Below are 25,689 nucleotides of genomic sequence, written 5' to 3' on the forward strand. Positions count from 1 at the left end.
TGCGGTATCGCACACTCCTGCAGAAACAACAGGTCAGCTTTGACCTTGGCAAGGTAGTCCAAGGTCGCAACACATCGCGTAGTAGATTTAATGCTACGCACATTTATGGATACAATCTTTAAACCCATTTTAAAGCATTTATTCTCCTACCAAACCCGTTGTCTCTGAGAGTCCCAGACCTTTAGTCTGCTCCTTCATACCCGTAGTGAGCTCAAATTGCTTCACTTTGGATGGGCTGAGGTAGTTCACCTTGGCAGTGTTCTGCTCGGGTGGCATCTGGGGGTTCGCGTAGAGAGCAGGTTTTGAGATGACCTTTGCTGGAGAAGCTTCTCCAAAACTCACCCCCTCTGGGGTGTTGATGTTCCCGGCTTCCTGGAGCTGGGATGCGATGATTACCTCACTGCTCCCAGATTCCAGGGGCTGTGGTGCACTGGCCTCCTCAGGTTGCAGGCAAAGTTGGGGTGCGCTGGTCTCCTTGTTGTCTCCAATGTTCTGGAGCTCGGGTGTCTCGTCCTCCAATTCCCTGGAGCTTTGCCGCCTCTTCTGTCGGTGCCGCCCTGGCACTTCTTCATCCGAAGAGCTGCTGCCTTTGTCATCCATGTCGGATGGGAGACGCCTCTTGCCGCTTGTCTGGGAAGTGGCTTTGCTTCTTCTTCGCTCCTTCTTCCTTTTGGCATTCTTCACCGTCCGCCACTCCCCCTGCTGCTTTTCCACTGCTGCCTCCTCCTCCATTGATTCGCTGTCCTGAGGACTGGGAGGTTCAGGGGGTAGTGCTGCTGATTGGCTATCTTTTGCCTCAATCTCTTCCTCCACCTTGTCTCTCTCTGTGTCCTCCTTTGTCCCGTTGAGCTCCCTGGGGGCCTTGGTGGTTGGAGTGACACGAAGCATTTCTTCTGCTTCCCCCTCGTTGGCTTTGGCTGCCTGTGCGTAAGTACGGCAGCGTTTGGGGCAGGTCCTGTAGAGGTGACCTGCCTCGCCACACAGGTTGCAGCACTTAGCCTGTTTGCAGTCTTTTGTCTGGTGCCCTTCCTGTTTGCAGATCTTGCAGAGGGAGGCGCTGCAGTTGGCCGCCACATGACCAGCCTTGCCGCATGAGCGACAATGCTTGGGTTGCCCAGCGTAGACCAGATAGCCACGGTTTCCCTCGATAGCGAATCTGGAAGGAGGGTGGAAAATGGCTCCCTTACCGTCGGTCTTTAGCGTGACCTTAAACTGGCGTTTGCCTGTCCAGATCCCCAAGTCGTCTCGAATCTCGGTGCCGCCCCCCACCTTATCGAAGTACCTGGTGAGGAAGGTGACCACGTCGGCGACAGGGACGAAGGGGTTGTACAGATGCACCATCACCACACGTTCCCGTTGCAACGGCAGAGAAAAGAGCGGCTCCGCCGTCAGGATCTTCATCTCCGGCAGGTCTCTCTTCTCCTCGAACACCCTCAGGAGCTGGACGCAGTCTGCCACCCGCTTGAACGTTACGTCGAAAAAACCAGCTTTGGGGAAGTCCTGCAGGGATAAGATCTCCGGAGCTTCAAAGCCGCACGCCTTCAACAGGATCCTCCTGGCAAAGAAGGCCCGATCCATAGGTGATCCTCCTTCGCTGTCCTTCACCGTGACTCGGATGGTGTTAGATAACCCATGGTATGGATTTCTATTGGTTATAGCCTTTGCTTCCCGACCTTGCCTTGGCAGAACCATGATCATGGTGTCTCCTCTGCCAGGTAATGTTCTCCCACAGACAGAACAAACACTTCTCCTTCCACGTTCAAAGGTTGACGATATTCACGTCCTGATGAACCGAGTGACTCTGTCAGGTCATGGTGTGATGTTTGTTATGATTTTCCCGCCTGTAAATTCTCCCCTTCTAAGGAAGGGGTAAAAGGAGTTTAGAAAACTCTTCACTGTAAATGCAGGATAGAAATTCTAGAGGCCTTCCAGCTCCAGCAGCCGCACAACGCATCCTTCAGTCACAGCCCAGCTCCGCCCCTCATTTATTCCGATTGGTTGGAGGACCAGCCACTCCTGCTCAGTCCTCCAAGTCTACACCTCTTCCTATTGGTCCGGAGCTGCCGTCAATCACCGGGCATTGTGAGGTGTCAGGTGGGAGGTCACTGTCGGGAGCGGGTTAATAAACCCCGGGCGGTGGTGTGGGGTTTACAAATCCCGAGTGCGGCCCCAGAGCCGAATATTAAACAATGAACATTCTCCACAGTCACGCTTCCGGCTTCTCTCCGGGAACAACCTCAAACAAAGAGAGGAGGTCCCTCCGAGCATACGCGTCCCACCCGGCCAGATAGAGTGGTTTCTGAGACACACGGGATTGTGGGTAATCAGGCCGCCATTAGCGACCGAGTCTCAGTTAATCTCTGTCTCAATCTGGGCAAGTGAGGGTGAGATTCTGCTGACATAGAGATTGTAAATTTTTTTTTTAATGAATCTCTTTCTCCCAGCATCTGCACCCTTCAATCTTGGCAATCAGCCTGTTTCACTAGGTCTGTAAAAGACCTAATGCTTTGTATTTTAATGGGAATTAGCAGAATTTTTTTACGACCATGAGCTTGCACTGTGGACTGTAATATTGTTATCCTTCTCTGTTGATCTTATCCAGAAGGGCTGGTGTAAATAAAAGGACTTGGTCTGCAAGATAGTCACTGTGAGCATGATAATGGAACATTTTTGTGTCAAAGCTCAGTGACAGCTGATCATTCACTAAGTGAGTGTGTAAAAATATAACTCAAATACAACTTCTGCAAATGATTCTCTGGTTACAGTTCAACCGATAAGAAAGGAATCAGGAGCGTGCAGTCCCACACAGCTTACCAACAGTGGAGAGGTATTTGAGGATGATGGTTTGGTTAACAGTGTCAAAGATTGCAGACAGGCTGAAAAGAAACAATAAGTGAGAGTAAACCTTTGTCACACTCACATAGGATGCAATTTCTGACTTTGATAAGAGCTATTCTGATACTGTGCAGGAGGAGAAATCTTATTGGAGAGATTCAAACATGGAGCTCCAGAAAAGATGGGCATGGGTTTAAGAGGTGACAAGGACTTTGCAGAAGAACGGGTTGTCAAAGTTGGGGCGGGAGTTTGTAAGGACATTGGGGTCAAAAGTTTGTTTTATTGAGGAGGGGGTGATGATGACAGATTTGAAGGAGAGAGGGACAGCACCTGATGAGAGAGACTGATAACAATGTCAGCAAATATGGGAAAGTTGAGTGATCAGTGGTTTAGTGAGAATAGCGTCAATGGAGGAGGAGGTGAGTTTCATGGACGAAATGAGCACTAAAAGGGCTTGAGGGAAGATGGGAGTGAAACTAAAGAAATATACAGGTTTCAGAGCTCATACAAGGGGGAACTTTAGAGGCAGCTTAGCCCGGTGGGCTACTGGAAGGGGCAGAAGCAGCAGAGGCAACTAATTGGATTGTCTCAATCTTTGCGACAAAGAAGCTCCATGAGCTCGTCACACATGTTGTTGGAGGTGAGGATGCGGGAGACAGGGGAGAAGGAGAGCCCTTCAAAAGAAACTAACTTGGGTTAGAGACATTAAAAAAGACTCAACAGACTACATTTAACAAAAGCTAATTTATTTGAGTTTTATTCAGAATATTAACATTAACTGGGCTTGAGTATATTAACATTAGCAGAAACAGGCCCGAGTTCAGTCTTGGATGTGACAATCACATTTGCTGGTGACTCAGGACATGGGATAAATAAGCAAATCCATTGCCACATTCACAACAGGTACACGACCTCTCACCAGTGTGAATTTGCTGGTGTAGTGAGTTGAGGTGAATAGTGAACACAGTCCTGCAGTGTAAGCACCTGAGTGGTCTGTCATCAGTGAGAACAAGTTGGTGGAACATCAGTTCCTGGGAAACTGTATAACACTTCCTGCACTCTGGGCATTTAAAAGGTCTTCCATCAATGTGAACATGTGGGTTTTCCAATAGGATGGCTGAGTGAATTTCTTCCCTCACTCGGAGTAGGTGGACGGCCTCTCCCTAGTGTGAACGTTCTGGTGTTTCAGCAGGTTGGATGACCGAATGAAGCCCTTCCCACACTCAGCGCAGGCGAATTGCCTTTCCCTAGTGTGAACCTTCTGGTGTCTCAGCAGGTTGGTTGAATTAATAAATCCCTTCCCACACTTGGGGCAAGTGAACGGCCTCTCCCCAGTGTGAACTCGCTGATGTGTCAGTAGGTCGGATGACTGAGTGAATCCCTTTCCACACTCAGAACAGATGAATGGTCGCTCCCCAGTGTGAATTCGCTGATGTACAATGAGGACAGATGATTGTCTGAACCCAGTCCCGCAGTGAGAGCACCTGAACGGTCTCTCGTCGGTGTGAACACGTCGATGGTACATCAGTTCCCCGGAACTCTTATAGCACTTTCCACAGTCTGAACATTTAAAAGGTCTCTCATCAGTGTGAACTCGCTGGTGTGTGAGCAGGTGGGACAACTGAATGAATCCTTTCCCACACCTGGAGCAGGTGAAAGGTCTCTCCCCAGAGTGAATTCGCTGGTGTAACAGCAAGTCGGATGACTGAGTAAATCCCTTCCCACACTCAGAGCAGGTGAATGGTCTCTCCCCAGTGTGAAGTCGCTGATGTTTCAGCAGGTGGGATGACTGAGTGAATCCCTTTCCGCAATCAGCGCAGGTGAACGGCCTCTCCCCTGTGTGACTGCGCTGGTGTTTCTGCAAGTGGGATGACTGAATGAATCCCTTCCCACAGTCGGAGCAGGTAAATGGTCTCTCCCCAGTGTGAATTCTCTGGTGTGTCAGGAAGTGCGATGACTGAGTGAATCCCTTCCCACACTCAGAGCAGGTGAATGCCCTCTCCCCAGTGTGACTGCGCTGGTGTGCCAGCATAGCGGATGACTGGGTGAATCCCTTCCCACATTTGGAGCAGGTGAATGGCCTCTCTCCAGTGTGACTACGCCGATGAGTTTCTAGCCTAACTGGATAATCAAATCCCTTCCCACAGTCCCCACATTTCCAGGGCTTCTCCCCATTCTGGCTGCATTTATGCTTTGACAGGCCAGAGGATCGGCTGAAGCCTCGTCCACACACAGAACACGTGTACGGTTTCTCTCCGCTGTGAACAGTGCTTTTTCCTTCCATGTTCAAAATCTGAAGATATTCGAGTTATGATAAAATTGGTGGCTCCATCATGATGTGATGTTTGGATTTATTTTTCCAACTCCAAATCCTCCCCTTCTAATACCCTGTGAAATTGATTTAAAACAGTAAAAAGGGAGTGAACGAGAACCCACAAAAACACAAAGGCAAGGTTGTGAAATCGAGCTGAAGGAATCTGGTAATTTTGTGGGGCCTGCACTAGGAAAAAGTGACCATGAAAACGACTGGATTGTGAAAAGAACCCAACTGGTTCATTAATGTCCTTTTGGGAAGGAAACCTGCCACCAGGTCTGGGCCGACACAAAACTCTGGTCTCTATGGGAGGAGAGAGAAGAGAGATGGGGTGGAAGAGGCAGGAGGCTGAGGAGAAGGATTTTATGTAACTGAAACTCAAACGGAACTTTGACAGAATCTCCCAAACACTCAACCTTCACCACCTAGAAGGCCAAGGTAGCAGGTGTACGTGAACATCGTCACCTGCAAGTTCCCCTCCAGCTCATACATCATCCTGGCTTGTCTGTCCTGGCCAGTACTGGATGAGCAGAAATTTACTCCACTTAAATATTGGGAAGACCAAAGCCATTGTCTTCAGTACCCATAACAAACTCCACTCCCTCGGCACTAACTTCATCCCTCCCCCTGGCACTTGTCTGAGGCTAAAGTTCACAACTTTGGTGTAATATTTGATCCTGAGATGAGCTTCCAACCACACATCTGCACCATCACCAAGACCACCTCAGTAACGTCGCCTGACTCGGCCCTAGTCTCAGCTCATCTGCTGATAGAACACTCATACATTCCTTTATTACTTCTAGACTTAACTATCCTAACGCACTCCTGTCAGCCTCCCACGTTCAACCTCCCTGTAATCTTTAGGTGATCCAGAACACTGCTGCCCGTGTGCTTACTCGCACCAAGTCTTGTTCACCCATCAGCCCTGTGCTCGCTGACCTACTAAAGCTCTGGGTTAAGAAGCATCTAAATTTTAAAATTCTCATCCTTGTTTACCGGCATGGCTGTGATGATCCCTCCCTCTGTAATCTCCTCCAGCCAGACAACCTTCGAAATCTCTGCAACTCATCTAATTCCGGCCACTTGAACATTCCTAATTTGAATTGCTCCATCAGTGTTGGCCGTTCTTTCAGTTACCCAGGTCCCAAGCTCTGGAATTTCCTTCCTAACTTTTTGCTGCCCTCTCCCTCGCTTTCCTCCTTTAAGACACTCCTTACAAGCGCAATATAAATATAAGTTGTTGTTGATCTGGACATATATCATTGTTCCCTCATTGTCACTAGTGAGTTACCTGTAACTCCTTATCTAACAGCATTGTGGGAGCACCTTCACCACACGGACTGCTGAGGTTCAAGAAGGTCAAACATCGTCTTATTCACAGGCAACTGGGAATTGGTAATATCTGCTGCTGGTCTTGTTAGTGACGCCCAAACCCCAAGGATACATTTTTAAAATATGCACTGGTAAAATAGGTTGAAAACATCTACAGAAATACCTGCTCCTAAAATAATATCCTTTTACATTGTCGGGACAGTGTCTGTTTGGCAAGCTGATCTCTCCTAGGATGTACTTCCCTTGACAATTTCATACTGGAAATTGCTGGGCTCGACTGGGTTCCAAAGTGCTCGGGGTTAAACCCAGCAGTTTCTCCTCCATCTCCACTCCAGCTAAACTGATGCAACAAAGGCTTTCAAAAGGGAATTGGATAAAATACCTGAAGAGAATAGAATTGCTGGGCTACAAGGACAGGATAGGGGAATGGGACGAGCTGATTGCTCTTGCAAAGAACCAACACAGCCACAATGGGATAAATGGCCTCCTTCTGTATTATAATCAGACTATGAATGCATGAAGAAGGACCTATATTTGAACATTTTTTTTGAACCTATATTTTAAGGGTAAAACTCCAAGAAGTATGACTAATGGGAAACAAAGCAGCAGGTTAGCATGTGGGGGGTGGATTCAACTTCATGGAAAATTATGAAAAAACTGAAAAGAAAGGAGAGCCCAAGAGAGGCTATTAAATTCTCCAGAACACAAAATAGGACAGAGTGTTTGGAAAGGGCTAGGAATCTAACTTCAAGCACATCAGATAAAGGGACAACAATGAGAAAGGGTACCGGAAATACAGGCTGAAGGTGTTGTATCTGATTGCACGCAGTATATAAAATAAGGTAAATGAGCTTGTGGCGTAGATTGAAATTGGTAGGTATGATGTGGTGGGCATCGTGGAGACATGGCTGCAGGGGGATCAGGACTGGGAGCTAAATATCCAAGGATATACGTCCTATTGAAAAGATAGGCAGGTTGGCAGAGCGGGTGGGGTTGCTTTGTTAGTAAGAAATGAAATTAAATCGAAAGCAAGAAACGACGTAAGGTCAGATGATATAGAGTCTGTGTGGGTAGAGTTGAGGAACCGCAAAGGTAAAAAAAACCATAATGGGAGTTATGTACAGGCCTCCGAACAGTAGTCAGGATGTGGGGCACAAGATACACCAGGAGATAGAAAAGGTGTGTAAGAAAGGCAAGGTTATAGTGATCATGGGGGATTTCAATATGCAGGTCGATGGGAAAATCTGGTTGGTAGTGGATCCCAAGAAAAGGAATTTGTGGAATGTCTACAAGTTGTTTTTTTGGAGCAGCTTGTGGTGGAGCCCACTAGGGAACAGGCAATTCTAGATTTAGTGATGTGTAATGAGGCAGATTTGATAAGGGAGCTTAAGGTGCAGGAACCCTGAGGAGGAAGTGACCATAATATGATAGAATTTACCCTGCAACTTGAGAGGAAAAAGCTGGAATCAGATGTAACGGTATTACAGTTGAATAAAGGCAACTACAGAGGCATGAGGGAGGAGCTGGTCCGAATTGACTGGGAGATGAGCCTAGCAGGAAAGACAGTGGAACAGCAATGGCAGGAGTTTCTGGGAGTAATTTGGGAGACAGCAAAAATTCATCCCTAGGAAGAAGAAGCATACTAAAGGGAGGACGAGGCAACTATGGCTGACAAGGGAAGTCAGGGACAGCATAAAAGCTAAAGAGAAAGCATACAATGGGGCGAAGAGCAGTAGGAAACCAGGGGATTGGGAAGCCTACAAAGACCAACAGAAGACAACTAAAAAAGAAACAAGGAGGGAGAAGATTAAATATGAGGGTAAACTAGCCAGTAATATAAAAGAAGATTGCAAGAGTTTTTTTAGACCTATAAAGGGTAAAAGAGAGGCAAAAGTGGACATTGGGCCGCTGGAAAATGACGCTGGAGAAGTAGTAGTGGGGAACAAAGAAATGGCGGAGGAACTGAATAGGTACTTTGCGTCAGTCTTCACAGTGGAAAACACGAGTGACATCCCCAAAGTTCAAGAGAGTCAGGGGGCAGAGGTGAGTATGTTGGCCATTACCAAGGAGAAGGTGCTAGGAAAACTGAAAGTTCTGAAGCTGGATAAATCACCTGGACCAGGTGGATTACACCCCAGAGTTCTGAAGGAGATAGCTGAAGAGATAGTGGTGGCGTTAGTGGTGATCTTTCAGGAATCACTGGAGTCAGGGAGGGTCCCAGAGGACTGGAAAATTGCTAATGTAACCCCTCTTGTTTAAGAAGGGAGTGAGGCAAAATTACAGGCCGATTAGCCTGACCTCGGTCGTTGGTAAGATTTTAGAGTCCATTATTAAGGATGAGATTTCAGAATACTTGGAAGTGCATGGTAAAATCGGGCAAAGTCAGCATGGTTTCATCAAGGGGAGGTCATGCCTGACAAATCTGTTAGAATTCTTTGAGGAGGTAACGAGTAGGTTAGACAAAGGAGAGCCAATGGATGTTATCTACTTGGACTTCCAGAAGGCCTTTGACAAGGTGCTGCACAGGAGGCTGCTCAGTAAGATAAGAGCCCATGGTGTTAGAGGCAAGGTACTAGCATGGATAGAAGATTAGCTGTCTGGCAGGAGGCAGAGAGTGGGGATATAAGGAGGTCCTTCTCAGGATGGCGGCCGGTGACTAGTGGAGTTCCACAGGGGTCAATGTTGAGACCACAACTTTTCACTTTATACATTAATGATCTAGATGAAGGAACGAGGGCATCCTGGCTAAGTTTGAAGATGATACAAAGATAGGTGGAGGGACAGGTAGTACTGAGGAGGTGGGGAGGCTGCAGAAGGATTTGGACAGGTTAGGAGAATGGGCAAAGAAGTGGCAGATGGAATACAACGTGGGGAAGTGTGAGGTCATGCACTTTTGTAGAAAGAATAGAGGCATGGACTATTTTCTAAATGGGGAGAGAATTCAGAAATCTGGAGTGCAAAGGGACTTGGGAGTCCTAGTCCAGAATTCTCTTAAGGTTAACTTGCAGGTTGGCATTTATTTCGAGAGGACTAGAATATAAAAGCAGGCTGCTGAGGCTTTATAAGGCTCTGGTCAGGCCACATTTAGAATATTGTGAGCAATTTTGGGCCCCGTATCTCAGGAAGGATGTGCTGGCCCTGGAGAGGGTTCAGAGGAGGTTCACGAGAATGTTCCCAGGAATGAAAGGCTTAACATACGAGGAACGTTTGAGGACTCTGAGTCTATACTCGATGGAGTTTAGAAGTGTGAGGGGGGATCTGATTGAAACTTACAGAATACTGAAAGGCCTGGATAGAGTGGACATGGGGAAGATGTTTCCATTAGTAGGAGAGACTAGGACCCGAGGGCACAGCCTCAGAGTAAAGGGAAGACCTTTTAGAACAGAGATGAGGAGAAACTTCTTTAGCCAGAGAGTGGTGAATCTATGGAATTCATTACCACAGAAGGCTGTGGAGGCCAGGTCATTGAGTGTATTTAAGACCGAGGTAGATAGGTTCTTGATTGGTAAGGGGATCAAAGGTTATGGGGAGATGGCGGGAGAATGGGGTTGAGAAACTTATCAGCCATGATTGAATGGCGGAGCAGGCTCGATGGGCCGATTGGCCTAATTTCTGCTCCTATGTCTTATGGTCTAACATACGAATTAGAAGCAGAAGGCCAGTCGGCCCCTCAAGCCTACTCCATCATTCAATAAGATCATGGTTGATCTGATCGTGGCCTCAATTCCACATTCCACCTCCCCCTGATAATCTACCATGGAGGCCAGGGACCAACCCACCCAACCAACACCAACCCTGATGCAATTCTGTGCTTAATTGGTTTATCTCTGTTTCTAGATTCAGTTCTTTGAGTAACACCTGCAATCAAACAAAAACAAAATACTGTGGTTACTGGAAATCTGAATTAAAAAGAGCAAATGCTGGAAATACTCAGCAGGTCAGACAGTAGCTGTGGAAATAAAAAAGAAATTAATGTTAATGAATTACAGGAAATAAAAATGGAGCAGTATTTGATGGACAATATAAGCTCAGAAGCGGAAGAGAAATAATCTCTAATGGAGGAAAAACAATTCCTGACCACAGAAAGATAAAATTGGTAAATCAGTGGTGAATAGCCAGGGGATACGCAGATGTGGAAACCTGATTTAGACACAGTTGGCAGAGATAACAGCAAATTACCAAACATAACTAAAATACCCTATTATTAGAAGCAGAGGAAGCTAGACAATGGCAGACAGGTGATTGGGGAGGGCAGATATGAAGCAGAGCAATAAATGAGAATGGATTCAGATCCACAGTAAAGGAACCACACCAACGCCAGTGTCATGGAACCACAGCACATCACTAAAAGCTCTAAACTGTAGATGCATGTTCAATAATACTCACCTCTGAAATAATTTCAAATTTAGAATCTACTGGAGCCTGCAGCTGAAAACATATCAGGAGCACTGGAGTCAGAGAAAAATCTGGCAGTCTTTGAATCTTCTAACTCCCTGCAAAATGAAATTACAAAAGTCATAAGTGTCAGATGTGGTTAGAAATTCAGGAGAGACAAACATTTCTCTTGGTTTGAGTCTGCTGTGTGTAAATCCTCTCCTGCTAACTCCCTGTAAAAGGAGTTTCCAAAATCCATCCCTGTCAGCCCAAGATAGAAATTTATAACATCATCTCCTGCTTCCTGGCCCAAGGTAACTTAGGCAGGGACATGCTTGCATTGGAGGCATTCAGAAAATTTTCATGAGGCTGATTCCTGGGGTTTGTCTTATGAGGAAATGTTGAACAAATTGGTCCTATAGTCATTGGAGTTTAGGAGAATGAGAGGTGATCTTACTGAAATATGTAAGGTTCTGAGGGGGCTTGACAGGATGGATCAAAAAGGTTGCTTCCACTCATGGAGGAATCTGGAACCAACGGGCACGGTTAAAAAGTAAGGGTTCTCCCGTTTAATGCAAGGATGAGGCGAAATTTCTTCTGAGGGTTGTCAGTCTCTGGAAATATTTTCCCCACAGTGGAGGCTATTCATTGAACATATTCAATCCTGATTTAAACAGAGTTTTGATCTACAAGAGAGTCAAGGGTTATATGAGACTGGGTGGGTTGGGAGGTGTGGGGGGGATACAAGAAAGTGGAGTTAAGGCCACAGTCTGATCGACCATGATCTTATTGAATGGTGGAGCATGCAAGATGGGCCAAATGGCCAACTACGAATTCTGATGTTCTTATTCTTATATTGTTAGGCCAGCCGCGCATTACCCCCCTAAAGATGGTGACCGTTAACCTGGGCCTGTCACCACCCCTTGTGTGCAGAATGACAATAAAATAAACGAGTCAATAATTTTCTCTCCTGGTCACTGGGACCCTGAGGCCCCGACTACTCTGTTTCGTCACTGAGATGGCCACGAATGCGCTCCAGTCCCCGCTGAACCAAGCTCGCGGCTGGGCCTGTTCCCGGGGAAAAAAAACCCAGACCCGCAAACATGGGACTTGCAGGGCCTTACTCGGGCCCTGCGGCCTACATCCAGATGTTTACGAAGCCTCCCCGCTCCTCAGCTCCTGGCTCCATTCATCCCCTCCCTTTTCTTCCCACCCCGACTCGCCGGCTCCATTCCTCCTCTCGCTTTCCCGACCTGATCCGCCCGCTCTCACCAATTTCCAATCGCGTCAGTCACCCTCTTACGGCTCTGAGCAAAGTGACACTGCGCATGCTCCTGGAAGTCCAGCACTGCACCTGCGCACTGGACTCCTGTAGAGTGACTAGGGCACGTTCACAGCCGCAGGGAATGTTGGGTGACAACAGCGCCATTGGAACATCGAAATGCACAACAGAAAATAATATTGTTACGCAATAGAGATAAAATAATAAAAAGTAAATTCTTGTAAATCTGCGCGCTGCCCTGTTCCGTACCCAAAGTGTCTTAAACGGCTGCTCTCCTGTGGGAAAATGCTGAGCTTTTAAAGCTTTCCCCACTGGTTCCCCTTTCATTCCTCCACAGAACCTGCTGATTCTGGCTGGGTTCAAACCCACTGGTTCCTCTGTCTTACTCGGCCTATCCCCAGATACTGAATATTCACTGTTTTATAGAATGATGCAGCACAGATGGAAACCATTCGGTCCAACATACCTGTGCTGGTTGTTTGTAAGATCTAGCCAATTAATTCCACAGACCTGTTGGCACTGTCACATCCATGTATATCTCCTGTAATAACGCAGGAGGTGAATGGAAAAGGCTTTCCAGGTGGATGCTTCTCAGACACACTCACCCCTGTGGAAAGATCGATTGACCAGTGTTCTGGGCAGGCATTAAGGGTTCACTGAAATAAAAACAGAAAGTGTGGGGAAAACTCAGCAGGTCTGGCAGCACCTGTGGAGAGAGAAACAGAATTAATGTTTTGAGTCCAATATGATTCTTCTTCAGAACTGAACTGGACAGCCTTTTGTCCTTTACTCTGCCATTAAAACTGACTGGGTTTTGTTTCTTTATTACAACCATTACCATTCCCTATGCTTTTCGTTCCATTACACCTTTGTTATTTAATCTCTACCGCCCTCTAAACTATCCCTGACCTTCTCTTTTATTCTATCTGACCCTGCCCTCTTCTTCAACAGCTTAAAACCCATCCTATTTCTATAGATAAAAGCAAAATACTGTGGATGCTGGAAATCTGAAACAAAAAATAGAAAATGTTGGAAAAACTCAGCAGGTCTAACAGCATGTGTAGAGAGAGAGACACAGCATTGATTTATCGAGTCCATATGACTTCTTCAGATCCACCTTATTTCTACCTCACTTCAGTCCTGAAGAAGAGTCATACTGGACTCAACATTAACTCTGTTACTCTCTCCACAGATGCTGTCAGAGAATCCTCCAAAAACACCCAAGAAGCTTGACAACATCCAAGACAAAGCAGTCCGCTTGATTGGTACCCCTTCCAAACATTCACTCCTTCCACCACTGCATAGTGACGGCAGTGTGTACTATCTATAAGGTGCACTGCAGAAACTCACCAAGGCTCCTTAGACACCTCCTTTCAAATCCACGACCACAACCATCTAGAAGGACAAGGGTATTAGACACATGGGTACACCCCAACCTGGAATATCCCCTCCAAGCCACCCACCATCCTGACTTGGAAGTATATTGCTGCTCCTTCACTGTCGCTGGGTCAAAATCCTTTCCTAACACCACTGTGGGTGTACCTACATCACATGGACTGCAGTGGTTCAAGAAAACAGCTCACCACAACCTTCTGTAGGGCAAATAGGGATGGACAATAAATGCTGGCCTGGCCAGCAATGCCCACCTCCCTTGAATGAATGAATAAGCTGCTGGGTTTTTCCAGAACCTGTTCTTATTTGTCTTCTGTGGCATCCACAATATGTTGCTCTTGTTTAAGTGTTCACTAGTTAGTTAAGCACGAAGGGTACTTCATAAAGTTTAATTCAATAACCCTACACATCCCATAGGCCACAGTGGCATAATTAATAAAAGGCTAAGGGAATATCCCGGTGTGATAGAGCAGAATTATGGAGTTACAAAGCAAAGGTTTTAATATCCTGTAACCTCACAATCACCAATTGACTGGGATGTTGCAGTATGAAAGAATCACACATACCTGTCAGATGAAGGAGGCCGTGTCCAAACCTGTTAAAGGTACACCACTGTTAGACTGCACTGGTGTTTATGTGGATTGGTCTCGGTTTTATGAACAAGGACTGTATCAGACTGTTGCTGTGTCTTTGATTCCCCATGACAGCTGTAGCATCCTTATTAAATACCCACCACAATACTTAGCCCAGAAATGTGAGGTTATTATCATCACAGTCCTTCAAACCGTCACTGAGACAATTGGCAACTATTCTCAAAGCTCCTTTGGTTGTAACTCGTTCAGAGAAAACCTACCTCTCTGGCAAAACAAAACACGGAAATGAAACCACTCCAAACTCCGAATGACTTGGGATTTGTTTTATTCATTGATGGGTTGTTGGCTTCGCTGGCTGGGCCAGCATTTATTGCCCATCACTAATTGCCGTGGAGAAGATGGTGGGGAGCTGCCTTTTTGAACTGCTGCAGTCCCTGTGATGTAGGTACACCCGCAGTGCTGTTAGGGGCAGAGTTCCAGGATTGTGACCCAGTGACAGTGAAGGAACAACGATATATTTACAAGTCAGTATGGTGAGTGGCTTGGTGGGGGGGCGGAATTTCTATGTGGTGGAGTTCCCATCCATCTGCTGCCCTTGTCCTTCTAAATGGTAGTGGTCGTGGGTTTGGAAGGTGTTGTCGAAGGAGCCTTGGTGAATTCCTGCAGTGCATCTTGTAGATGGTGCACAGTGCTGCTAGTGTTTGTCAGTGGTGTAGGGAGTGAATGTTTGTGGATGTGGTGCCAATTAAGCGGGCTGCTTTGTCCTGGACAGTGTCAAGCTTCTTGAGTGCTGTGGGAGCTGCACTCATTGAGGCAAGAGGGGAGTATTCCATCACACTCCTGATTTGTGCTTTGTAGTTGGTGGACAGGCTCTGTGGAGTCAGGGGGTGAGTTACTCATTGCATGATTCCTAGCCTCTGACCTGCTCTTGTAGCCATATCATTTATATGGCTAGTCCAGTTCAGTTTCTGGTCAATGGTAATCCCCAGGATGCTGATAGTGGGGAATTCAATGATCATAATGCCATTGAACATTAAAGGGCGATGGTTGGATTCTCTCTTTTTGGAGATGATTCATTGTTTGACACTTGTGTGGTGCGAATATTACTTACCACTTGTCAGCCCAAGCCTGGATATTGTCCAGGTCTTGCTGCATTTGGACATGGACTGTTTCAGTGTCTGAGGAGTCGCGAATGGTGCTGAACATTGTGCAATCATCAGCGAACATCCCCACTTCTGACCTTATACCGAAAGGAAGGTCATTGATGAAGCAGCTGAAGATGGTTGGGCCAAGGACAAAACCCTGAGGAATTCCTGCAATGATGCCCTGAAACTGAGACGACTGACCTCCAACAACCACAACCACCATCCTTTGTGCTAAGTGTGGCTCTAACCAGCGGAGAGTTTTCCCCTGATTCCCATTGACTCCAGTTTTGCAAGGGCTCCTTAATGCCAAGCTCTGTCAAATGCAGCCTTGATGTCAAAGGCAGTCACTCTCACCTCACCTCGGGAGTTCAGCTCTTTTGTCTATGTTTGAACCAAGACTGTAATGAATTCAGGAGCTGAGTGGCCCAGGCAGAACCCAAACTGGACGTCAGTGAGCAGGTTATTGCTAAGCAAGTGCCACTTGATAGCACTGTTGATGACCCCTTCAATTACTTTACTGAGGGTCGAGTAATTGGCCAGGTTGGATTTGTCCTGCTTTTTGTGTACAAGACAAAACTGGGCAACTTTCCACATAGCCGGGTAGATGCCAGTGTTGTAGTTGTGCTGGAACAGCTTGGCTAGGGGCGCGGCAAGATCTGGAATACTATTGCCGGAATATTGTCAGGGTCCATAGCGTTTGCAGTATCCATTGCCTTCAGCCGTTTCTTGATATCACGTGGAGTGAATCAACTTGACAGAAGACTGGCATCCATGATGCTGGGGACCTCTGGAGGAGGCTGAGATGGATCATCCACTTGGCACTTCTGGCTGAAGATTGTAGCAAATGCCTCAGCTTTATCTTTAGCACTGATATGCTGGGCTCCTCCATCATTGAGGATGGGGATATTTGTGGAGCCTCTTCCTCCAGTGAGTTGTTTATTTGTCCACCACCATTCACGACTGGATGTGGCAGGACTGCAGAGCTTAGATCTGATCCGTTGGTTGTGGAATCGCTTAGCCTGTCCAACACTTTCTGTATATGCTGTTTGGCATGCAAGTAGTCCTGTTTTATAGCTTCACCAAGTTGACACCGCATTTTTAGGTATGCCTGGTGCTGCTCCTGGCATTCTCTCCTGCACACTTCATTGAAACTGGATTGATCCCCTGGCATTATGGTAATGGTAGAGTGGGGGATATGCCGGGCCATAAGGTTACATATTGCGTTCGAATACAATTCTGCTGCTGCTGATGGCCCACAGCACCCCATGGATGCCCAGTCTTGAGTTGCTAGGTCTGTTTGAAATCTATCCGATTTAGCACAATGGTAGTGGCACACAACATGATGGAGGGTATTCTCAAAGTGAAGGCGGGCCTTTGTCTCCACAGTGACTCTGCGGTGATCACTCCTATCGATACTGTCATGGACAGATGCATTTGCAGCAGGCAGGTTGGTGAGGGTGAGGCCAGGTATGTTTTTCACTCTTGTTCTCTCATCACCTGCCGCAGACCCAATCTAGCAAGTATGTCATTTAGGCCTCGGCCAGTAGTGGTGTTACCGAAGCATTCTTGGTAATGGACATTGAAGTCCCCCACTCAGAGTACATTCTGCACCCTTACTGACCTCAGTGCTTCCTTAAAGCGGTGTTCAACATGGAGGAGCACTGATTCATCAGCTGAGGGAGGGCTGTACGTGGTAATCAGCAGGAGGTTTGCTTGCCCATGTTTGACCTGATGTCATAAGACTTCATGGGGTCCAAAGTCGATGTTGAGGACTCCCAGGGCAACTCCCTCCCGACTACATCTACTGGGCCTGTCCTGCCGATGGGAGAGGACATACCTAGGGATGGTGATGGTGGTGTCTGGGACATTATCTGCAAGGCATGATTCTGTGAGGATGACTTTGTCAGGCTGTTGCTTGACTAATCTGTGAGACAGCTCTCCCAATTTTGGCACTAGCCCCCAGATGTTAGTAAGGAAGACATTGTCATTTCCAGTGCCTACGTCGATGCTGGGTGGTCCATCTGGCTTCATTCCTTTTTTGTGACTTTGTAGTGGTTTGTTACAACTGAGTTGCTTGCTAGGCCATTTCAGAGAGCATGTAAGAGTCAACCACATTGCTGTGGGTCTGGAGTCACGTGTAGGCCAGACCAGGTAAGGACAACAGATTTTCTTCCCTCAAGGACATGAGTGAAACAGATGGGTTTTTACAACAATCAACAATGGTTTCATGGCCATCATTAGGCTTTACTTCCAGATTTTTATTGAATTGAAATTCCACCATCTGCCGTGGTGGGATTTGAACCTGTGTCTCCAGAGCATTTCCCTGGGTCTCTGGATTACCAGTCCAATGACAACACCACTGGAATTGTCCACAATATTGCTGGTAAGTGTCCAGGACAAGTTGATATTTGCAAGGTGAAGGGACATCAGCAGCAGCAGTTAGTGAAGAGGTTGATGGTAATAAGCAGGCAGACTGATTCACCAGGGAAACTGCACCAGAAGGGATTCCATGGGATCCACCCAAATCACAATCGTTGGCACCGGTATGACAGACTCCAGTTAAACCTGATTTAAAAGCTTGTCAGGACCCTGACCCTGATGTGACTGTAGTCAAAAAGGCTGTACACCATAGGAAAGAGTTTCCCTCATCCCTCACAGCAAGTAAGGACTCACATGTTATCCATCATGAGATTTTCTATCACAAGGATGGCCTTGTTGGACTTGGGTCACACCTCAATGCCTTGAAAAGAATTAATTTTTTCTATGGATCAAATTGGGGCACTTTTGCTTTTTCAAGTCCTTGATATATTACATAATTACTATTGGTGGCTGAGGATGCATCAGGATGGCCATCACCACCTGAGCCTGTGTCCAAATTAATCCAGACCTATGAAATAAATGATCCCATTGGACACGGCCATCTGAATGATGCCCTCTGGGAAACAATGCAGATTAATTGTACAGGCCCACTGCCCACAGTAAAAAGGGGGGACTGGTATACCCTGGTAGTTATAGGTATGTTGAATGGCCTCTCCCCAGTTTGAACTCGCTGGTGTATCAGAAAGTCAGTTGTATGAATGAATCCCTTCCCCCACTCGGAGCAGGTGAACAGCCTCTGCCCAGTGTGAATGGTGTGTCAGCAACTGGTACCTGCTTTTAAAACTCCCCTGCTGGATTGAAGCTTTCCCTGTCCGTAAAAATGATGCAGTCACTACATCTAAAATCTTTTGGGAACCAGATGGGGCTTTCTGAAAAGGATAGAGAGCGATAATGTTTCTTATTTTACAGCAGAAGTAATACAGCAGCTCTGTCGTCTTGTGGGTGTGGAACCACATTTCCAAACCCCCTACCACCCAGAGCCCTGTGCAATGGCCGAGGTCTTAAATCACTCTGGAGAAATTACACTGAAAGAAGCTGTCATGAAGGGAGCTGATGATCAGGTCAAGGCCAATGACTAGGTTACTGCCTCACCTGGTATCTCAATGACCATTCACTCCACTCCTCTTCACTCCCCCGGTCACAGCGTACTTCAGCTCGGCCAATCCAGATTGTAAATCCCCCGCCCCCGGGGTCCCACTCCCCATTGCTACTCGACAGACTCAGGACCAGTTCCTCCAGAACCTCCACATCCTCCCTGCCACAGGCAGTGGAGAAGATGGTGCTGCCCATCTCAACACCTCCAGGGAGAAAAGCCCCACCCGTTAGGTTAACTGTTCAATTGGAGATGATGTGATATTAAAAGCATTGTTAAACAGGGGGGGCCTGGGTGGGTTACTTGGGAAGGTCCATATGATGTTCTACATTAATTGGGAGAAACAAGTCTTAGATTGAGTATTCAGTAGCAAGAGAAGGAAACACAATATCTGTGTTACCATGGAGATCAGTGTAAACAGTAAAAACTGAAAAGGTCAGATAGCCAGATGGAGAATAAACGCTGTGGAATAAACATGTGGATGGTCATCGTGCCAGGCTGTGTCCAGGCTGAAGTTCTGTTCCTGCCATATGATCCTCCCACAGATTGTCCTTTCTGAGCTCCAGCCATGTGATGTTAAACACTCAGGTGGGAAAGACAAAAATCTACAACAATGTATCTACAACAAAGCTGATTTATTTGATATATAAACAGAATATTAAACTTCAGTTCAATTATTAACATCAGCAGAAAGAAATGCCAACTTTCAGAATGAACAGGGTTCAGTCCTGGATGTGATTAACAACAGCAGAATCCAACCCCTGCAGTCAATTCTGAACTCGCTGGTGTCTCACCAAGTGGGATGAATGGACGAATCACTTCCCACACTCTGTGCCAGTGAACAGCCTCTCCCCAGTGTGCGTACGTTTGTGTGCCAGCAATTTACATCTGCTTTTAAAGCTCTTCTCGCAGTCAGAACATCTAAAAGGTCTCTGATCAGTGTCACCCAGTTGGTGTGCCTTGAGCAGGGATAATCGGGAGAATCTATTGCCACATATGGAGCAGGTGAACGGCTTCTCCCCAGCGTGAACTCGCTGGTGTATCAAAAAGTCGGATGAATGAATGAATCCCTTCCCACACTCGGAGCAGGTGAATGGCCTCTCCCCAGTGTGAATGTGTTGGTGTGTCAGCAACTGGGACCTGCTTTTAAAGCTCTTCTCACAGTCAGAACATTTAAAAGGTCTCTTGTCTGTGTGAACCAGTTGGTGTGAAGTGAGGTGGGATGACCGAGAGAATCCCTTCCCACACTCAGAGCAGGTGAATGGCCTCTCCCCAGTGTGAACTCTCTGGTGGGCCAGCAGGTGGGCTGACTGAGTGAATCCCTTCCCACAGGCGGAGCAGGTGAACGGCCTCTCTCCAGTGTGAACTCGCTGGTGTGTCCAAAGGTCTGATGAATTAATGAATCCCTTCCCACACATGGAGCAGGTGAACGGCCTCTCCTCAGTGTGAGTGAGTTGGTGTCTCAGAAGGTCGGATGACCGAGTGAATCCCTTCCCACACAAGGAGCAGGGGAATAGTCTCTCCCCAGTGTGAATGTGTCGATGAGTTTCCAGCCGCGATTGGTATTTGAATCCTTTCCCACAGTCCCCACATTTCCATGGTTTCTCCATGGTGCTGGTGTCCTTCTGTCTCTCCAACTTGGAAGATCAATTGAAGCATCCTCCACACACACAACACTTGTACATTTTCTCCTCGCTGTGAATGGTGTGATTCTTTTCAGGCCGTGTACTGGAACAATCTCACTCGGGTGTGTGCGTCTTGCTGCTTTTCCAGTCACACTGATGTTTGAAATCTCTTCACATGGACAAATGTTTCTCCTTCCATGTTCAGAGACCAATGATATTCAGGTCCTGATGAATCAAGTGACTCTGTCAGATCTTGATAATTGGTTTTAGTTTCCCATCTGTAAATCTTCCCCTCCTAACACCCTGTAAAAAAAAGTTTACATAGAATTACACAGAATATACAGAATAGAAACAGGCCATTTGGCCCAACTAGTCTCTGCTGGTCTTTATACTCCACATGCTTCTCATTCCATTCCATCTACCTCAGCTCAGTCTTTCACTTTATTTTTCTATTCCTTTTTCTCTCATGTACTCGTCTAGTTTACTTTTGAAATTATCTCAGCTTTTTGCCACAACTGCTCCTTGTGGTAGTGAGTTCACTTTCGAACCACTCTGAGTAAACACATTTCTCCTTATTTCCCTATTGGATTTATCATTAACTATCTTGTACTTCTGGCCCCTGGTTTTGGATTCACCCACAAGTGGAAACACCTATATCTACAACATCCCACATGGCAGGCTGGGCAGAAAAATAAAAAGTCAAGGAACCCCAGAGCAAGATGCAAGTTGGATCCAAAATAGGCTCAATGGCAGGAAGCGATGAATGACGGTCGATGGGTGTTTTTTTTATGATTGGAAGGCTGTTTCCAGTGGGGTTTCACAGGGCTCAGTACTGGGTCCTTTATTCGTGGTTTATACCATTGATTCAGACTTAAATGTAGGGATGTGAATAACAAATTTGCAGATGATACAAAAATAAGGCCGTGTGCTTGGTAGTGAGATAGAGAGCAGTGTCCCTTAATTCTCAATTCCCTCACAAGAGGAAACATATTCTCAGCATCTACCCTGTCAAAACCCCTCAGAATCTTGTATGTCTCAATAAGATCACCTCTCATTCTTCTCAGCTCCAATGGATACAGGCCCAACCTTTCCTCATGAGACAGCACCTTCATCCCAGGAATCAGCCCAGTGAACCTTCTCTGAACTGCTTCCAGTGCAAGTATATCCCTCCTTGAGTAAGGGGACAAAAACTGTACACAGTACTCTAGATGCAGTCCTACCAATTCCTTGTACAGTATTAGCAAGATTATCCTACTTTTATACTCCATCCTCCTTGCAATAAAGGCCAACATCCCATTTGCCTTCCTAATCACTTGCTATACCTGAATGTTAACTTTTTGTGATTCATATACAAGGACACCTAGATCCCTCTGTACTGCAGCCTCTCTCTATTTCAATAATATTTTGCTTTTCTATTCTTCCTGCCAAAGTGGACATCCTCACATTTTACTACATTATACTCCATCTGCCAATTTTTGCCTACTCTCTTAGCCTCTCTATATCCTTTTGCAGACTCTTTGCATTCTCCTCACAACTTGCTTTCCTACCTATCTTTGTATCATTAGAAAATTTAGCTACAATACAATTGGCCCCTTCAGCCAAGTCATTTGTATAGATCCTAAATAGTTGAGGCGCCAACACTGATCCCTGTGGCACTCCACTGGTTGCAGATTGCCAACTGGAAAATGGCCCATTTATCCCAACTCGATCTTTCCTGTTAGTTAGCCAATCCTCTATCCATGCTAATATATCACCCCCAACACCATGAACTCTTATCTTGTGCAGTAACCTTTAGTGTGACAATTCATTGAAGGCCTTTTGGAAATCCAAACACACTCCATCTACTGGTTCCCCTTTATCCACCCTGCTTATTACATCCTCAAAGAACTCAAGGCTCCTTGGTCATTTTGGAGGTGAGGATGAAGCAGACAGGGGAGAGGGAGGGCCCTTCAAAAGAAACTAACTTGAGTTAGAGATATTAACAAGATCCAACACACTGTGCATTCAACAAAAAGCTGATTTGACTTTTGTCCAGAATATTAATCACTGTAACTGGGCTGGACTTTATTATCAGAAACAGACCCCAATGGACAAATGGATTAACAGCAAAGTCCAATCAGAGTAGTTACTTGTGAGCTCGCTGGTGTCTCAGCAGGGTGGATAAGTGAGAAAACCCCTTCTTACATACGGAGCAGGTGAACGGCCTCTATCCAGTGTGAACTCGCTGGTGTGTTAGCAGGCGTAATGGCTGAGCGAATCCCTTTCCCCGGTCTGTGCAGGTGAATGGCCTCTCTCCAGTGTGAATTCGTTGGTGTACAGTGAGGTCAGATAATTGCCTGAACCCAGTCCAGCAGTGAGAGCACCTGAACAGTCTCTCATCATGGTGAACACATTGATGGCGCATTAGTTCCCTAGAACTTGTATAGCACTTCCCGCAGTCTGGTATTTAAAAGGTCTCTTGTCAGTGTGAAGTCGCTGGTGAGCCAACAGGTTGCATGACAGAGTGAATCCCTTCCCACGCTTCAGCCAGATGATCAGCTGAAGCCTCGTCCACACACAGAACACATGTATGGTTCCTCCCAACTGTGAATGGTGTTTTCAACTTCCGTGTTCAAAATCTAATGATATTCAGTTTATAATAAATTGGGTGACTGCATTAGATCCTCATGTGATGTTGAGTTTGAGTTTCGCAACTGCAAGTTCTCCCCTTCTAATATCCTGTAAAAATGATTTAAAACAGAAAAGGGGAGTAAGAGAGAACCCATTAAAACACAAAGGCAGATTGTGAAATTGGGCCGAATGAATCTGGTAATTTGTGGGCTGGCACTTGGGAAAAGTGACCATGAAAACTGCTTGATTGTTGTGAAACTCCAACTAGTTCAGGTTGGACAGGTTAGGAGAATGGGCAAAGAAGTGGCAGATGGAATACAACATGGGGAAGTGTGAGGTCATGCACTTTGGTAGGAAGAATAGAGGCATGGACTATTTTCTAAATGGGGAGAGAATTCAGAAATCTGGAGTGCAAAGGGACTTGGGAGTCCTAGCCCAGGATTCTCTTAAGGTTAACTTGCAGGTTGAGTCGGTAGTTAGGAAGGCAAATGCAATGTTGGCATTTATTTCGAGAGGACTAGAATATAAAAGCAAGGTTGTGCTGCTGAGGCTATATAAGGCTCTGGTCAGACCACATTTAGAATATTGTGAGCAATTTTGGGCCCCGTATCTCAGGAAGGATGTGCTGGCCCTGGAGAGGGTCCAGAGGAGGCTCATGAGAACGATCCCAGGAATGAAAGGCTTAACATATGAGGAACAGTTAAGGACTCTGGGTCTTTTCTCGATGGAGTTTAGAAGGATATGGGGGGATCTGATTGAAACTTACAGAATACTGAAAGACCTAGATAGAGTGGACGTGGGGAAGATGTTTCCATGAGTAGGAGAGACTAGGACCCGAGGACACAGCCTCAGAGTAAAGGGAAGACCTTTTAGAACAGAGATGAGGAGAAACTTTTTTAGCCAGAGAGTGGTGAATCTATGGAATTCATTGCCACAGAAGGCTGTGGAGGCCAGGTCATTGAGTGTATTTAAGACCGAGATAGATAGGTTCTTGATTGGTAAGGGGATCAAAGGTTATGGGGAGAAGGCGGGAGAATGGGGTTGAGAAACTTATCAGCCATGATTGAATGGTGGAGCAGACTCGATGGGCCGAATGGCCTAATTTCTGCTCCTATGTCTTATGGACTTATGGTTCACTAATGTCCTTCAGGGAAGGGAACCTACCATCGAGTTACCCTACACAAGACTCTATGGGAAGATTGAGAGAAAGGGAGAGAGGGAATGGTGAAGGAGAGGGATTTTGTATTTCTACAACTAAGCCAGAAGTTTCGCACAGTTACCACATTTATAGTTTCTCCCCAGTGTGACTGCGCTTGTGGCTCGACAAGCTAGATGATTGGCGGAATTCTCATCCACAGAAAGCACATATGTACAACTTCTCCCTGTTGTAAACGCTGCTTTTTCCTTCCATGTTCAAAATTATATGATATTCAGATTAGGATAATCTGCCAGTCAATCTGAACCTACACAAGGCCCTGGCCTCGATAGGGGTAGGGAGACAGCGAGAGGGGGAGATTTTATGTATCATCAACCTGATCAGAACTTTGACAAAACCTTCAACCTCCACCACCCAAAAGTAAATCCTCTCCTTCTAACCCCCTGTAAAAGGAGTTTCCAAAATCCATCCCTATCAGTCCAGGATAGAAATTCACAACATTCTCTCCTCCTGCTGACGGGGATGACTGCGCATGCGCCCCGCTGAACATTGGCCCCTATAAAGATGGCGGCCGTTAACGCGCACCTGTCATCAGGTTCAGCCCCGCATGGACTAAATGCGGGATTGGTAGATTCTTAATTTTGTTCCAGGCATCCACTGGGTGTTTATGAGGCCTTCCCGCCCATTCCGCCCCCTCCATTACCCACCTATAATCAGCCGTTGTTCACCGGTTGCGGAGTCAAGACGACCGCCTTACTGTCGCTCCAGCACGCAGAGTGCGCACGCACCATTCACAACCCACCACTGCGCCTGCGCCATGGTTTCCTCTAGTGAGGACAGGGCACATTCTGTATCGTCATGGATGCTGGGTAAGATCCGCACCATTAAAACACGACATTGTTGAATAAAAAATTATGATTTGTGATCGGACTACGATGGAGCCATGGGGCCAAGATATAAAGCTATTAAATTAATTGATACAGCAAACAAAGTGGCCCTCCATCATAATTCTGTCCTGGGTATAATTAACAACAGAACAAACCACTACAATTAAGTGTGAACTCACTGGAGTCTCAGCAGCTGGTGGGTGAGCAAGTAATTTTTCTTCCCCATTCACGGAACATTTAAACCATGTCTTGCCTGTAAGAGACAAGTGGATAAAATCCCTTGAACTTTTAAAGTTGTGGTGTGAACAGTTGGGCAAACTGAATAAATCCCATTGCACAAGTGTTGTATCTGAATGGTCTCTCTCCGGAGTGACTGTGCTGCTGTGTCAGTAAATGGAATAACTGAATGAATCCATTTCCACATTCAGCTAGTGAACAATCCATTCATGGGTGTGAATTGACCCATCAGTTTCCAGCTCAGACAAGGATCTCAAACCCTTCCGGTGATGAATTCCAGATTCTCAACATGCTCCCAGTAAAAAAATACTGTCGATGCTGTAAATCGGAAATAAAAACAGACAATTCTGAAATTTCAAGCAGACCTGATAACACCTGCAGAGGAGAAATGTAATTTACATTTCAGGTCTGCAACCTTTCAATGAAATGTTAATC

The 25,689-nt window shown here is 46.3% G+C and overlaps 3 protein-coding genes across 6 annotated transcripts in view; 1 reads left to right on the plus strand and 2 right to left on the minus strand.

The window, feature by feature from the left end:
• The window catches only part of LOC144697062 (uncharacterized), a 464,933-nt gene that overhangs the window by 335,375 nt on the left and 103,869 nt on the right, over positions 1–25,689 (plus strand). The gene's annotated exons all lie outside the window — the stretch shown is intronic.
• Positions 1–25,689, minus strand: part of LOC144697259 (uncharacterized) — a 488,548-nt gene that overhangs the window by 42,022 nt on the left and 420,837 nt on the right. The gene's annotated exons all lie outside the window — the stretch shown is intronic.
• The window catches only part of LOC144696985 (uncharacterized), a 59,199-nt gene continuing 37,074 nt past the window's right edge, over positions 3,565–25,689 (minus strand). Inside the window, exons 1-3 of one of the 4 annotated variants that reach the window (XM_078568726.1) lie at positions 12,604–12,735; positions 10,868–10,974; positions 3,565–5,223 (exon numbers count right to left, since the gene is read on the minus strand). In XM_078568726.1, the coding sequence (XP_078424852.1) occupies positions 3,971–5,119 (1,149 nt within the window). In that variant the 5' untranslated portion in view covers positions 5,120–5,223; positions 10,868–10,974; positions 12,604–12,735 and the 3' untranslated portion in view covers positions 3,565–3,970. Of the gene's footprint in view, positions 5,224–10,867; positions 10,975–12,127; positions 12,179–12,603; positions 12,736–19,565; positions 19,567–19,819; positions 20,146–25,689 lie in introns of those variants that run through there. The other 3 variants (XM_078568723.1, XM_078568727.1, XM_078568724.1) reach the window with 3 other exon arrangements.

Source organism: Cetorhinus maximus, chromosome 23 (assembly GCF_964194155.1).
Source record: "Cetorhinus maximus chromosome 23, sCetMax3.hap1.1, whole genome shotgun sequence".
Taxonomy (NCBI): domain Eukaryota; kingdom Metazoa; phylum Chordata; class Chondrichthyes; order Lamniformes; family Cetorhinidae; genus Cetorhinus; species Cetorhinus maximus.